The sequence below is a fragment of the Prunus avium genome, chromosome 7 (assembly GCF_965620075.1).
Source record: "Prunus avium chromosome 7, drPruAviu1.hap1.1, whole genome shotgun sequence".
Taxonomy (NCBI): Eukaryota; Viridiplantae; Streptophyta; class Magnoliopsida; order Rosales; family Rosaceae; genus Prunus; species Prunus avium.
The window spans coordinates 36,826,404-36,840,333 of NC_142290.1; the positions used below are offsets into that span (position 1 = coordinate 36,826,404).

At 36.4% G+C, this 13,930-nt stretch overlaps 2 protein-coding genes across 2 annotated transcripts; both read right to left on the reverse strand.

The window, feature by feature from the left end:
- Positions 1–267: 267 nt before the first annotated feature.
- LOC110751044 (coatomer subunit beta'-1-like) lies at positions 268–9,271 on the reverse strand. The gene is made up of 26 exons (XM_021951460.2): positions 9,047–9,271; positions 8,799–8,819; positions 8,631–8,692; positions 8,402–8,456; positions 8,079–8,115; positions 7,672–7,997; positions 7,441–7,572; positions 7,176–7,324; positions 6,656–6,724; positions 6,302–6,452; positions 6,119–6,184; positions 5,700–5,888; positions 5,456–5,596; positions 5,277–5,351; positions 4,982–5,158; positions 4,772–4,863; positions 4,559–4,675; positions 4,278–4,392; positions 4,046–4,117; positions 3,586–3,782; positions 3,403–3,496; positions 3,087–3,193; positions 2,751–2,880; positions 2,126–2,294; positions 1,311–1,376; positions 268–672 (listed from the first exon to the last, which is right to left on the reverse strand). The coding sequence occupies exons 1-24, from the start codon at positions 9,047–9,049 to the stop codon at positions 2,154–2,156; spliced, it is 2,718 nt and encodes a 905-aa protein (XP_021807152.2). The 5' UTR covers positions 9,050–9,271; the 3' UTR covers positions 268–672; positions 1,311–1,376; positions 2,126–2,153.
- Positions 9,272–9,782: 511 nt separating this feature from the next.
- SULTR3;5 (sulfate transporter 3;5) lies at positions 9,783–13,930 on the reverse strand. Its single transcript, XM_021951537.2, has 12 exons — positions 13,470–13,930; positions 13,115–13,322; positions 12,859–13,030; positions 12,208–12,273; positions 11,885–11,998; positions 11,612–11,728; positions 11,388–11,514; positions 10,994–11,280; positions 10,662–10,852; positions 10,474–10,556; positions 10,300–10,376; positions 9,783–10,213 (listed from the first exon to the last, which is right to left on the reverse strand). The coding sequence occupies exons 1-12, from the start codon at positions 13,771–13,773 to the stop codon at positions 9,998–10,000; spliced, it is 1,962 nt and encodes a 653-aa protein (XP_021807229.1). The 5' UTR covers positions 13,774–13,930; the 3' UTR covers positions 9,783–9,997.

A 13,930-nucleotide genomic window follows, 5' to 3' on the forward strand; every position in this document is an offset into this window, starting at 1 on the left:
AATGCACTTGTGCCAGAAGCCACCCAACCAGAACATCATATATAAAACTTAAAGCAGATACAATTATGCGAAAATTAACACAACAAATACTTATTAAAGTTTAAAAGTTTTTGGTACGTTTTATTTTCTTGTTGGAATGAGCTTTCGAGCGAATGCCCACTTGTTAGAAGGTATACACCAAACGATTGGCTATGATTTAAACAGTCTTTAATAATGATTACCAACTTTATGAAGACACAAAAACGAATCAATCTAACCACACAAGCATAAAACACCAAAAATTAATAATATTACGAACATTGAACACGTCATAAAAAACAAAATGACTTTCTCTAATGCTGAACAACACATCATATTATACATGTTACATAGGAATCTAGGATAGAGATTTAATTTCATTTTTAGCTGCAAAATCACAGGCCATGGAAGGGAAGCAATCGGTCCCGGTTGGTTCTCTTTCTAACCTCTTTATCCCAAACCTAACTTAAGGAGTATAATATAAAGTGAGGAATCTGATCAAAATCTTTATAGGATTCAATACTTATGAGAGCCTTTCTTCTTTGACATCCTTTGCATCTGTTAAAGTGTAAAGTGTCACAAGAATAACTAGTTGTAAAAGGAACTACATGAGAAACTTTCCAGGTTGTACACGGGAACATTTTACAAGCCACCCTGCACAGAAAAGAAAACGGGAAACTCCTGTGAAAGGTCACAAATCTAGAATTAACAAGGACAAAATTAGAAAATAAATTAGATTATGGCTCCTATATATGAGACTAGCTAGCTAAGTAGAGCGAGCAATTGTAGAAAATATAACATCAGATGGAACCCACATATGAGGCCGCAACGCCCTGCATTTCATGGGTCATGATTCAAGATGTATGAAAATGTTTAATGATAGAGCAAACAAAGATCTTTCGTACAAATGGCAGATCTTTAGTAGGATTAACCATTGAAAGGGCTCAACTAACCATAGGACCAAATCGCCAACAGTGGGTCTGATTTTTTAAAACATATAAACACCTAGTAAGGTCCCAGCCTACGTTTCATGATAATGTTTAATTTTGAACTTCACTGATCTTCCAGTATGCTAAAGGATCTTTAACGATGTAAACAAATGAGCAGGCTCAGATGAAGGAAACAGCAAGTAATTTTGTACTTTTTTTTTTGTTTAGTATGTTAATCAAATAAAACCCAAAAATTTTAAGAAAACTTGTTGTGACTCATTTATCACAGGTGAGTGACTGAGTAAAATAGGCTTGTGAGCAGAACTTAATAAGAAAATATTTTATGTAGGAAGAATTTCTCACCTGAAGATCAGTGTATAACAGCTGGATCTAGCTGTTGTTATGAGAACTAGTGATGTGGCTTAAACACTGCAGTTTCAACAAAGAAAAGATCAACTATCAACATCAATTGACTTCTAAATAAAATCAATTATTAGATTGTTATGATGCGTGTCTGGAAACAGATCATGTTATGCAATATTCAAAACACCACCAAATTCATTATTAGACACTATAATGATACAAAAGCAAGCATGCCTTCTCTTTTCCCCCTCTTGGGGATATGCAATTAGGTCAGGACCTGAGACTTGCACATAATTTGAAGGAACATCAAACCTTAATAATAAACAACTAAAACACACTTCAGATGTAATGTTATTAGGTAATGTTTCGCGGGCAGTTTCTTTTTTGGTTTTTCTTAAAGGCGTAATTATCCTCAAAGGATAAGAATGGGAAAGGCAGATACAAGGAAAAGAAAACAAAATTGTGGACCCCAACAATTTCGTTATTATAGTATACATGAGCTCATGCTATCATAGTAAGATGAATTAAACAAATTGATCTTCCTTCAGCTAGAGCTGACATAAGATGAGGAAAAGCGTATCACCAAGGCCAAGGAAACTGACTAGTCATCTAGGGCTCACATAACAGCGCTGCTTTTGTATTGAAAAGACTAACTAAGCAATTAATGTATGCTTGATGTAAGCCACAAAAAAATGATTGGACTGACAACAATGATGACAGTAGTGAGAAGAAAGAGAGCAGCAGCAACAACCACCATGATAAGAATGAAAAAGAAAAAAAACCAAACACGCATTTTTGAGCATTGAATTAATCACCAGAAATATTCACATTCTCCAATTGCCTTTACGGTGATGGTGTTCTCTCATCATTTACACCCAACTCTTCACCCTGGTCGCCATTTACAAGAACAACACCATTCGTCGAATCATCTTCCTCCGCAACAGTCTCACCTTCATCTTGATTTTCTCCATTCTCCTGTACCTCCTGGAACAAAGACGCACAAAACACAAATAAAACCATTAAAAGCATCCCTTCATGGAAAAAGATTAAAGAAAATTAACTAAAGAAATGCTGAAAGATAAGTCTGTTGATAGTTGACAAGTTTGCTCCAACTACAGGTTTAAAATCCTATCCACCATCTACGACTGGATAGAATCATCAAAAGTGTGACAGAGTTTCAAAAACTAAGAGGTGAGAAACATAAACTTTTTGTTAATAATCACCCACCAAAAAGGAAAAAGGCCAAAGCAAACTTTAGCCGTAGTTTTGCAAGTTCCATGTCTGTTTTTTTCCTTGTCTATATAGGACTCAAAAGGTGAGTGAAAAAGTCAAAAAATACGTAATCATATAATAACTACGCAAATCAGCTTCCCTTATCTTTGGTGCAAGAATTTTAGCTTGATTAGAAACATCTATTTGTCATCAGTTGGCTTATTATACCTCTTGATCCAGATCTCCATTTTCAAATGGGGCTTCTTCATCAATTTGCATGCTTCTGAACCTTTCAACAAGACTGGTCGTTGACTTCTCAGCATAAATTGGGTATTGTTCAGCAGGAGGATGAATGCCGCTGCAAAAGACATATAAAAGCAAACCACAATGATTCAACAATGCATAACCGCAGAAAATTTATTGCCAGCCAGTAATTATGGAGATATCTACTGCAGCCCCAAATTAGATGGCACAATTTCCAATCTTGGACTAATCTGCTTCTGCAGCGCTAAAAAGTAAAATTATTCCCGACCCTGATTTTGAACAGTGAAGAAGAGTAGATACCTATTTTCTGCACTTTTAGACTCAAGGGCAAGAGAAACCTGCCAGTCCTCAAACAAATTAGGATACTCTTGCGGATCCGCCAATGATTCTGCAGCTCTTCTATTGACCTATCATATTGCAAATTTAAGTGCATAAATAAGCAAGAACTCAACTAGTCAAATATTTGCAAAAATCTTTCCTCTGATTGGTGGATAAACTAGAAGATCCACATAGCATAGCAATTTCCTGTTGGTATAATTTCCTTTCTACATCTCAGATTTCACTTAAAAAGACAAACTCTGTTCATGAACTGAGAAAAACACTGTGAAAGTTTAACCTTGTTCAGGTCATTTCTCCAAATTGAAACTATCTCTGAGACCTTGCTTGGGAGGTAAGATCGTGCCATCAAAGCTGCTTCAGGTATCCGTTCACTGTAAGAAAAGATGCCAATGGTTTAACAAACAAAGATGACGACACTAGGAGGTTTGAGTGATCATAATTAGGGTTAAAAGAAATTCACCTTTCCAGCAACAGCTGGATGCATTCTTCCACTTTACCCAGCATAAATAAACAAAGGAAAGCAACATTATTCTTTCCTTGCTCTTTGGCAAGGGATGCGAGTTTTAATATTCCTTGAGCATCTCCAAGAGAAGAATAAAGAAGCAACAAGCCAGAAAAGTCCTTTCCATATGATAGACAATCTTCAGCCATTTCAAGCTGCATCAGCCATTCAAGCATATGAATACGGTTTTGGATGTAAAAATAAAATGTGAGGCACAGTATTTTTAATCTTGAGAAAACTCATGACCTCAATTGATAACAAGAATATCTAATTCTTTCAAACAAGAGAAGGGTATTTATGAGCTCTTTCAATCAATATGGGTGGATACATGACTCTGTAGTCTGTAGGTGCTAGTGAATGTGAGGGTCTCCTGGTTTGTTTAATGGAGTTCACACAGACGACAAAGGTGAGGGAATACCTTCCCAGTGGACATAGCTAATTCTCCCAGCCGCTTCCACTTGGATTCACTTTGCGCTTCTTTAGCAATTTCCTGTCAGAAAGAAGAAAACTTAACATCTTCAAACAACCAGTGAATAATTATTAAAAGGAATTTTTTGTATGAAGGAAATACACAACACAGTTTATCTCCAAGTTAGCTCCAGAGCAAACCTATCTGACAACTTAGGAATAACAAAGTAAACATATCTCACCATTGCAATCTCAAGTCTACCCAGCTGTATAGCAAGATCAAATTTGTAGTCAGCATCTGTAGCCACTACCAGTGCATCCTCCAACATACCTCGAGATTCCAAAAAACGAGCCACACTGGATGCAAAACAAGAGTTGGATCAAAATGTCAGTCAATTTTCAAAAATTTCAGAATTTTTGAGTTTCTCTCAAGTACAAGAGGCAGGAAATGGAACTGGGTTTAAGGCTCTATTTAATATCACTTGATGCACAACAGTTTCCAAAGCAAAATATGTTGTCCCACCTATTATGTTGCTCTGGAGGTATTGTTGGAAAAATTTGTTTTGCACGCTCTAAATCTCCACGTATAATAAGTGTTTTGTACTCAATCATGCTGAGAAGCAAGGTGTATCCCATGACACTGCACACATAAGAAATATTAACACGTTAAAATGGAAAGTGAGAATGGCAAGAGTTCACTCCCCTTCAAAACAGCAGCTTGCAAGCAAACACTCACTTAAACTCTTTATCAATTAGATAAAGGCAACTTTGATTGGCAAGATAGCCCAACAAGTACATGGGCCGGTCTAGGTGAAACATTGTGGTCACCTGCAAAGTCATCGAGTCAAAACACCATCCTAAATCAAGTAAATGTTAAAAATCATGTATAAATAATGTTCTGAAAACTTCAAAACACTGGATTCTAAAACCTGCAAATTTTGCATACCTCACCGCCAACACAATAATTTAGTCGCCAAGAAGAGTTATTGTAAATGAAACAGTCCCCAACCCATAATCCAGTTCTGACACGCTCGTTTATTTCAAAGAGGAGCTCAAAGGCATCCTCAACACCTAGTTCATCAACAGGCCTTCCACTGTCAAAATACAATGAGACTATATCCCTCTGCCAAATAAACCACGCTAAGTTAATCATGTGAATTAGTTTAGCTCACATGTATAGAAAGAACTACGAAGATTCTAATAAACATGGGATATGAGTGGTTGAATGGGAGAACTCTTACATTGTATTTTAGAACGTAAAATGATGAATCACTAGAAATTGCCACCAAATCACCGCTATCAGCCCAATAAACATTCTTGAACAATCAAAGCAACCAAAGAAACACACAAAATTAGTACCCATGTGGCCAAATAAGAAGTCTGATAATGACATAAGTTCCTAGTAATTTTATTGTGATACCTTGACATTGACATCAATTCGTCTAATCAATCTGCATTCCACCCAGTCATAGAAGCATACAAAGTCATTTGAGCGCATTGCCAGTAAGACCCCTCCATAAATGTGTTCTACAGAAAATGTTGGTCGAACATTCTTCTTTTCCTGAACAGTAAAGTTCAATTCAACTCAATCAGATTTTCCCAACAATACGATCCCGTTGACAAGCATAATCTCAATGAGTTATACATTTTAAAAAGATCAAAACCTGGAATGCTTTGCTGAAAATTTTTATCCTTGAAGTAGATTCCCTAACAGCATATTCTCCATCAGATGACCAGACAAATTCCAATGCTGAGCCAAAGGATCTATTTCTCCATGCTAGACCTGTGTATATTATGTACTCACCATCTCCACAAACAACAACAAACCTTCCATTCGGGTTGTGCTGCAAACTCTGAAATCAAACACAACATAATATCCATTGTCGAAACAATGTAATTAAAACAAGGCATTCAATGGTCATATTCTTCTAAGAATCTAAAAGTACAGTGGTTCTGAGAAAATTAAAATACGCTTAATAAAGGACAGGGACTTTCAATCAAACCACTAAAGGTAGGTAAGCTGACACAACAGTGGGCATCGTAGACCCACTGGATTAAAAGCTCCTCAAACACAGAAACTTACTTGAGGATAAAGGTCACAGGTTCCCAACTCCTTCACGGCCAAAGGCAATCTTTCTCCATCTGCAACCTGAATTTCACAAAAATAATCAAGGTTCAATATTTCAATTCAAGCAAATAAGAACCTCTATTTCTAGGACCATCTCAGGAAGAAAGATAAAAGTCTGAGCAAGTAGGGAGATTGAACCTCAAAATCTGCTCCAACACTCTTGATATTCACAGTTTGAATTTCATTATGCTTAGCCCAAATAATTTTCCCACTACTATCCATGCTAGCAACTGGTACTTCTCGGCCAATTTTTACCATTATGGCTCCTTCATCATAACCAATTACAATCCTGTACACAAATGAGACATCTTATGAAATCATCATCTCAAAACTATAATATAGTGAAAAAAAACACCCACTCTCAGATTCCAGCATGCCAAGGTAGTCATAATAGTATAGTTTTGGTCTTATTCAATAATATATATCATAAGCTAACTGGAACATTGGACGTATAGATAATAAAAAAAATAAAAATAAAGACAAGCAGCTTACCGACGTGAACCTTTCATATACCCAAAGGCCCAAACACGTTCAAGCCCATAATTCAGTGTGTTTTCAAGCCTGCAAAGTAATAAGTCATGTCAAAATTTTCCCCTTATCTCTAAGAGAACCATTCTATCAATAACAAAAGTTTAAAAATATGCAGAGGCGTAAGGTGTAGATGACAGAATCTAATAGCCTATTCTAAAATGCAAAGAAGAAAATGCAGATTCATTAGAGGATCATAAAAACTGAACAGTATGACTTATTCATTAAAAAGCTAAAAGTAAACATCAATAAATATAAGGCGAAAAATTGAAGTTGGCAAAATCTTTCAAGAAAGCAATATATAGTAATGTAGTTTTATTCTCATCCCATGATGTAGGTGCATATAGGGCAACATAATACTTTACTTTCTGAGGCCTTAACACTTCAATATAAAAAATGATCCCTGTCAACAGAGAATAAATGAATTTGAGATACAAACTTCATCTCAAATAGCTGAAACACTACTTTGGAATTTAATATCTACCGATAAGTCGTTGAGTGCCATATTCTAACAGTTCCATCCTCAGAACCAGTAATTATAACTGGAAGTTCCGGATGAAAGCATACTGCAGATACATTGTGAGTATGCCCTTCAAGTGTCTGAACACAAGTTTTTGTCTGATAGTCCCACACCTGTTTCCATAAATTCTAATTACAGTCTTTTTCAAACTGCATATAAATGCATATACATTTACTGAAGTTCAGGCCACAGAAAAACACTAAAGTGTCAGGAAAACAATATTGCATACCTTTGCAGTATGATCGTCTGAGCCTGTGATTAAGTAAGGTTTATCACCACCAGTGAAGTAATCAACGCAATTTACCCCTTTCACGTGGGCATCCAACGTAAAATTGGGGTCAGGGGAGGCAAGATTCCAGATCTGGAAACAAGATGGTGATAAGCAATTAATAGTATGCACAACCAGATAATTTCTCAAAATAAACTTACATGCGTTAATAAGGAATATTTCTGACCGCACCTTTACAGTGTGATCCAGGGAAGCACTTGCAAAAGTATTGGTGTCTTTAGGATTAAAGGTCACTTGCATCACATAGTGGCAATGCCCTTCGAATATCTGAGTACACATCCAACCTTTTTCCCAATCCCACAGTTTGATAAGCATGTCATCGGATGATGACAAAACATATGGAAGTGTTGGATGGACAGCCACACATCTAATATAGTCTGAGTGTGCTTCAAACACTTTAACCTTATCCATCGTATTATAATTGTATGCACGTATGAACATGTCATCAGCTGCAGCTACTACCCACTGCTTACGCGCTACAAATTTTGCTGACCGAACTGCAAGTAGAACATTTATACATCAAGTAAGTTATAATGTCAAGAACATGGAGCTTATATAAAAGCTAATGTTTTAAGTACCTGGCAATTCAGAGACTTCAAAAGACTTTGCCATGCTCTGAAGTAAATAAGGAACATTACAGTCAGCGCTAACAGAATTACACCCTCGAAAGATTTAATATTAAAGAAACCAACTATATAAGTTCCCACAGCCGAAGAAAGGATCATGAAAAGCTTTCTATGACTAGTAAAAAATCATTGGAATAAAAAGTCGTTTCCAAACATGGAAAATACAACAGAGAAGCAGTAATATGAAGATGCATCCATTTCCACGAAATCACAACAGAGAAGCAAGATACACTCTAACGTGAGAGGAAAACTAGAATTGGACAAGTGCCACAAACCTGTGACTGGTAATTGAAAATAAACACGGTTCCTGAATACAGACTTGCAAGGATCCTGCCACAAAGGTATGCACAGTATAAGTGGTGGTCTCATGGAAATCTTGATTATAGATAAACAACTACCGATTCCAAATCACACTTTCTCAAAGTCTAACGTCTTGCCAGCAAAATAATTTTGCATGTACAGAAATAGTGAAATAGCACAATATCAAGAACGTGGTGAAATTACCATGGTTCAGTTGGATGCAGATCCAAAGACTTAACTCTCTCGGTTCTTTGCACAAATTTTCTCTGCATAATTGGTAGTTATAGTAAGCAGAATATCGGAAATTCTCAAAACGAAAAGCTCAAAGTGGAAATGGATAACACAAATTCAAAGGAACTGAGAGAAAACTACCTTGATATCAAGCCTGAGAGGCTGCAGAAATCCCATAGAAACAGCAGACATTGAAATGGAAAGAGTTAGATGAAACCAATACGAGAAAACAATAAGAAATGCATAGCTGAAGCTCAACTAAGTCACAAAGGCATCCATAACTACGTTTTCACAATTCTAACATTCTCTCGGAAGCGAAAGAAGCATAAGCGAGTAAAATTTTGGTGACATTTTCAGATCCAAGCTAAATTCAAAACCGACGACGTTACCATTTTTGTGAGCTTGGAGATGACAGGCTCGGATGGGAGAAGTTGGTGCAGAGCTCGAAGAGCGAAGCTGGAAGGCTTAGCGTTAGAGATCGAAGCGAAGAGAGTTAGAAGCAGAGGTCGAACAGTTTTCGCTGTGACTGTGAGCGCACGTTCGGTGAACAGAGTGTGTATGTGCGTTCGTCTGTGGGAGAGAGAGATCGGGAGGGTAATGTGAGCTATGGGCTCAGGCTCAAATCCAACAACCGTATTTGGGCTTGGACCTCATGTTGTGTCCAAAGCAAAACTTTTCAAGACCAAGAACTGTGAAGTTAGGCTTGGGCCTCATTTACTTGTGAATCACTTACAAATATTTTCTATTTTCTAATTTAGACGTGTGTTCGAACTTTGACCTCTTTGAGTCTTTTTTGCACGATAAATTTTTTGTTTGTAATTGTACTTTTCGTATAAAAAAAATGCAAAGAGAAACACCACTAAACTAAGAGTTAGTCAGTGAAGCTCTTACAAGCGATGAAGAAATAATGATATTGAACTCGGTTTGTTTTTTTTTTTTGGGGTATTATAACTACGGATTTTGTTAGGTGTTTGTTTCTTTTATGTTGTGAAATAAATTTTACCAAACTATGAAGCTAAAATTTTATTTTATTTTATATTTTTTTAAGTTTTCTTGATTAGATACATTTCATCCTTTGTTTAAAAAATAAAAAATAAAAATAGAGTAACAAATACTCTTGTCATATATGGAAGCAAGAAAACCTAATTACACTTTATTTCCTAGCAAAGAGAAAATACAGTTTTTTTCCTATGAAATAAAAATTGGAATTTAATTGCTATAAGGGAAAAATACACACTTTATTTCCCCTAGGCATAAACCCCAATTTGAAAACTACAACATTCAGAATACTATTTCTAAGTAGCATATCAATTGCAGAATCACAACCCTAAACAACAGCATCAAACTTGTTGTGATGCATCATCACTTGCATCTTCGGCGCCTTTCGATGAATCGCCGGATTCACTGGTGGTTTTCTTTGGCTTACTAGTCAAAAACTTGCAATTTTCAATTGCTTCCTCGATCGATAGGTAGACATTTTCTTTTCCAAGCTTGTCTATGAAATGTGACGTTATCATCTTCTCCATCACCTTAAGCCTCGGGTTTATAATTCCCAACTGAAAACATGAACAAATATTATGAATATAATCTTTTAGTAATTTCCTTGTAACAATTATATTATTTGAGGAAAATTGTAGCTTACCTTAACATCATTTGCCCTCAAGGTTTTGTTTATCTCCTTCAATGTTTCAAGGCCAGTCATGTCAATGGTTACAACTCCTATACAACCAAAGTTTGAAACATTTAATTATAATTAATTTAAAATAATTTATAACAGTCCACGATACATTTGTGTGGCAAATTTAATCAGTCGTACCAGACAATTCTAGCACAACATGCTGAAGCTCATCTCCCGTAGTTTCTAGATGGCTTTGCTCATCGCGAACCCATCTTAAAACCCTATTCAAAATTATTTCAATTTAGAAATTACAATGTAATTAAAGATATATACTAATTAATTTAATTTAAAGCAATATATATATATGATCATTTTGCACATATTACCTCTCTCTGACGTAGTTGCCATTTGCAAAGTAAATTGGGGAGCCAATTTGAAGCACGATGATCCCTGAATTCCTTGCTGCGTCAGGGTACTGCTCTATGTCACGGTATAAGACTGAGTCTGGTAATCTCCCAAGCTTACAAGTTCCTGGCCTAGCCACATAAAGGAGGGCTCTCACAAGACCAAGAACCACCTAATGAATCGACACCAAATTAACCTATAATTGTCACACCAATTTTTATACACGCGATATTGGAGGAGGAAAAATTCGAACACATGACGCTAAATGCATGAGTAATTGCTTTTAACCACTTCAGCTATGTGTGTTACTTACTGAGAGGCCGAGTCCCATGTCCATGCTTATGAAGGCAACGCCTAAGAAGGCAGCCATGCACACGACAAAGTCAAACTTGTCAACCTTAAAGAGTTCAATGGCTTCTTCATATTTGATGAGGCCAAGCATGGCGGACATAATAATGGCAGACAAAGCAACAAGAGGGGTGTAGCTAAAGAGAGGAGCCAAGAAGAGAAGCACAAGTGCCATGAAAACGGCCATCACTGCGTTTGACATTGGTGTCTTAGCTCCCGCGTTGTAATTCACCGCAGTCTTTGAAAAGGGTCCTTTAAAAAATAATATACATATTAAAATTAAAATTAAACAATTATATAGATATTATATAGTGATTATTGTTAATCAAATCAATTAGTTGGGAATTTAATTTAATTACCAGTGGTCAAATAGCATGAAGTGAAAGATCCAACAATGTTCATGAGGCCATAAGCTATCATTTCCTTGTTGCCATCAACGTTTTCATTTCTCATGATGCCAAAGCTCCTTCCAATAGCTATTCCTTCCTGAAAATTATTTAAAAATTAAGATATATAGATATTAAACTAATCCAAAAAAGAAGAACAAAAAATGGAATTAATAAATTAATAAGGTGTTTCTTACAGCCAAAGCAATCAAGCCAGTTATAGCCCCGGCCTTCACAATTTGTGGAAAATATTTGCGGTCAAAGTTCAAAAATTGAATAGAAGGAGGATTGATCCCCCTCTTCAAGTCTCCCACCTAAGATTTATAGACAAAAAAAATATATAAAAAATATCAACATATAAATGGAAAAGTCCATTTTGTACAAGTCATATTATTTTCATCTGGGCAAATGGGATTTTCTTAATAAATCAAATTAATATAAAGAGAAATTACTAATGGTGCATGCATTACAATGGGAATTCCATGATCTTGAGCATGGGCAAAATAGGCAAAAAGGCAGCCAGATACGACCACCACCAGTGGACTCATAGCCGACACCCAAAATAGCTTTGGCTTCCTATCCCTCTGAAAATATAAGTAAACCTTATTAATTTTTAGAGTAATATAAACGATATTAAAGAATGAGAGAATCGAACACAAAATTTTGCGTATGCATGCGTGTATGGAGAAGAGTAATATCATATATATGAACTAGGCATATTTATATTTTTAAAATTGTGGGACCCATTTCAGTGAGTCCATCTGATTAATTTGTTGAAGAAGAGATAACTCACCAGCCACCTGGTGAACTGAAGAAAAATAAGAAAGATAATACCCACAACTGCACTCTCCCACCTCCACTAGAAAAAGAAAGAAGAAGAAAAAAAGTGTCAGGTATTTAAATCTATAGCCTTAACTGGTGATTTGCTCTTTGAATTCGTACATAAGTTTCGTTTTTACCCCTATTCTTTTAAAAAAAAAAATTAAGGACCCAAACTAATTTTTTTTGCCAATTTGCCCCCCGACATCAAAATCTGCCACTTCCTATCCATTATGCCGTCAAGTTGGTGTTTTGGTGGAGACGCGAAATGACAAAAGTAACCTCCAACTTGATGGCAGGATGGAGGGAAGTGGCAGATTTTGACATCCGGGGGCAAATTAGCGAAAAAAAATTAGTTCGGGTCCTTAATTTTCTTAAAAAAAAGGATAGGGGTAAATTGAAACCTAAGTACAAGTTCATGGGGCAAATAACCAGTTAACCCTAAATCTATATCATAATTGAATGAATTAATAATGCGTGTTCATGCATTTAGGCAATGATCTTGGGCCTGTTTGTTTGGATATATGAATCTGATCATATCTCAAGGAATTAATTCATACAAAATTAAGAACACTACATATATAGTGTGCACTAAATTTTCATTAATTAGTGGATAAACACAAACCTCTTTTCTATGTTCGAACACTGATCTCAAAACATTTACGACGTCGGTTTTGGTGGTGAAATTCTTCAGTCCCAGCATGCCCTTCAACTGTTGCAAGCAGATTATAACTGCAGTCCCTCCCATGAAGCCAGTGATGGTGGAATGCGATAGAAAATCCACCAAAATCCCCAGCCTAATCCACAACAATAATTAATATATAATTAATTATCTTAATGTTTGCATCATTATCTTTGCTCGTTCAGGATCAGGACAACACCTTAGAACACCGAGAAGAGTCTGCATGATGCCGGTAACAAAGGTGGCTGTAAAAACCAAGTGAAGGTACAATGCCGGTTCAGTCTTCGGTGAAGCCACTTCTCCAATGATTTCTGCAATAAGTAAAGAGCATGCTGCCACAGTTCCCACGGCAAGGTACTTGGAGTCTCCAAAAATTGCATAAATAATTGGAGGAACAAAACTTGAATCTACACATCCAAAAAAAATTGTACACATTTTTATCGAGAAACATTCTCTTAATAATTGTCACACTCTGAATTCAGACCATATATATAATATGTTCTAGACGCGAAAATTAACCTAATCAATAATAAAGATTCACAACTAGTACTTACAAAGGCCGACGATGGGTGGAAGCTGGCCGAGCTTCGCGTAGCTAATCCCTTGAGGGATGGCAAGACTGGTGATGGTGATGCCGGCAAGCACGTCGTATTGAAATGTTTTTAAATTGTATTTCGGAAGCCATTCACATATGGGAACGAGATATTGCAAGCCTTTCTTGACCTTTCCAAGTGGTTTCTGATTCTCAAATTGCTTAAAGGGGTCGTCAGGGAAGAAGGTCTCTTTGAGATCAGATTTGAGTGTGGTGCCAAAGCCTCTTGGGGCTGCAAAGCTCACCGTACGGTTGGAAGAATCCATGAGAGTCAGCTCAGACACAAAACATGCAAGAAAAGACCCGAGAGAGAAATGGCTGTGAAATGAAAACTACCAAAAACACCCCAACATTTATAGGGAAGAAAAGTGGAGAATTATGGAATATGGCCAAGATTAATCGGATAAGTGGCGCGCATTAATT

What these genes read in the sequence shown, in the direction of transcription:
- LOC110751044 (XM_021951460.2), bottom strand. An exon ending in CTCTCAGGCTTGATATCAAG is followed by an intron (nt 8,693 to 8,798) that starts GTAGTTTTCTCT and finishes CCAATTATGCAG; the next exon opens with AGAAAATTTGTGCAAAGAAC. An exon ending in GTGTTGGAGCAGATTTTGAG is followed by an intron (nt 6,185 to 6,301) that starts GTTCAATCTCCC and finishes TGTGAAATTCAG; the next exon opens with GTTGCAGATGGAGAAAGATT.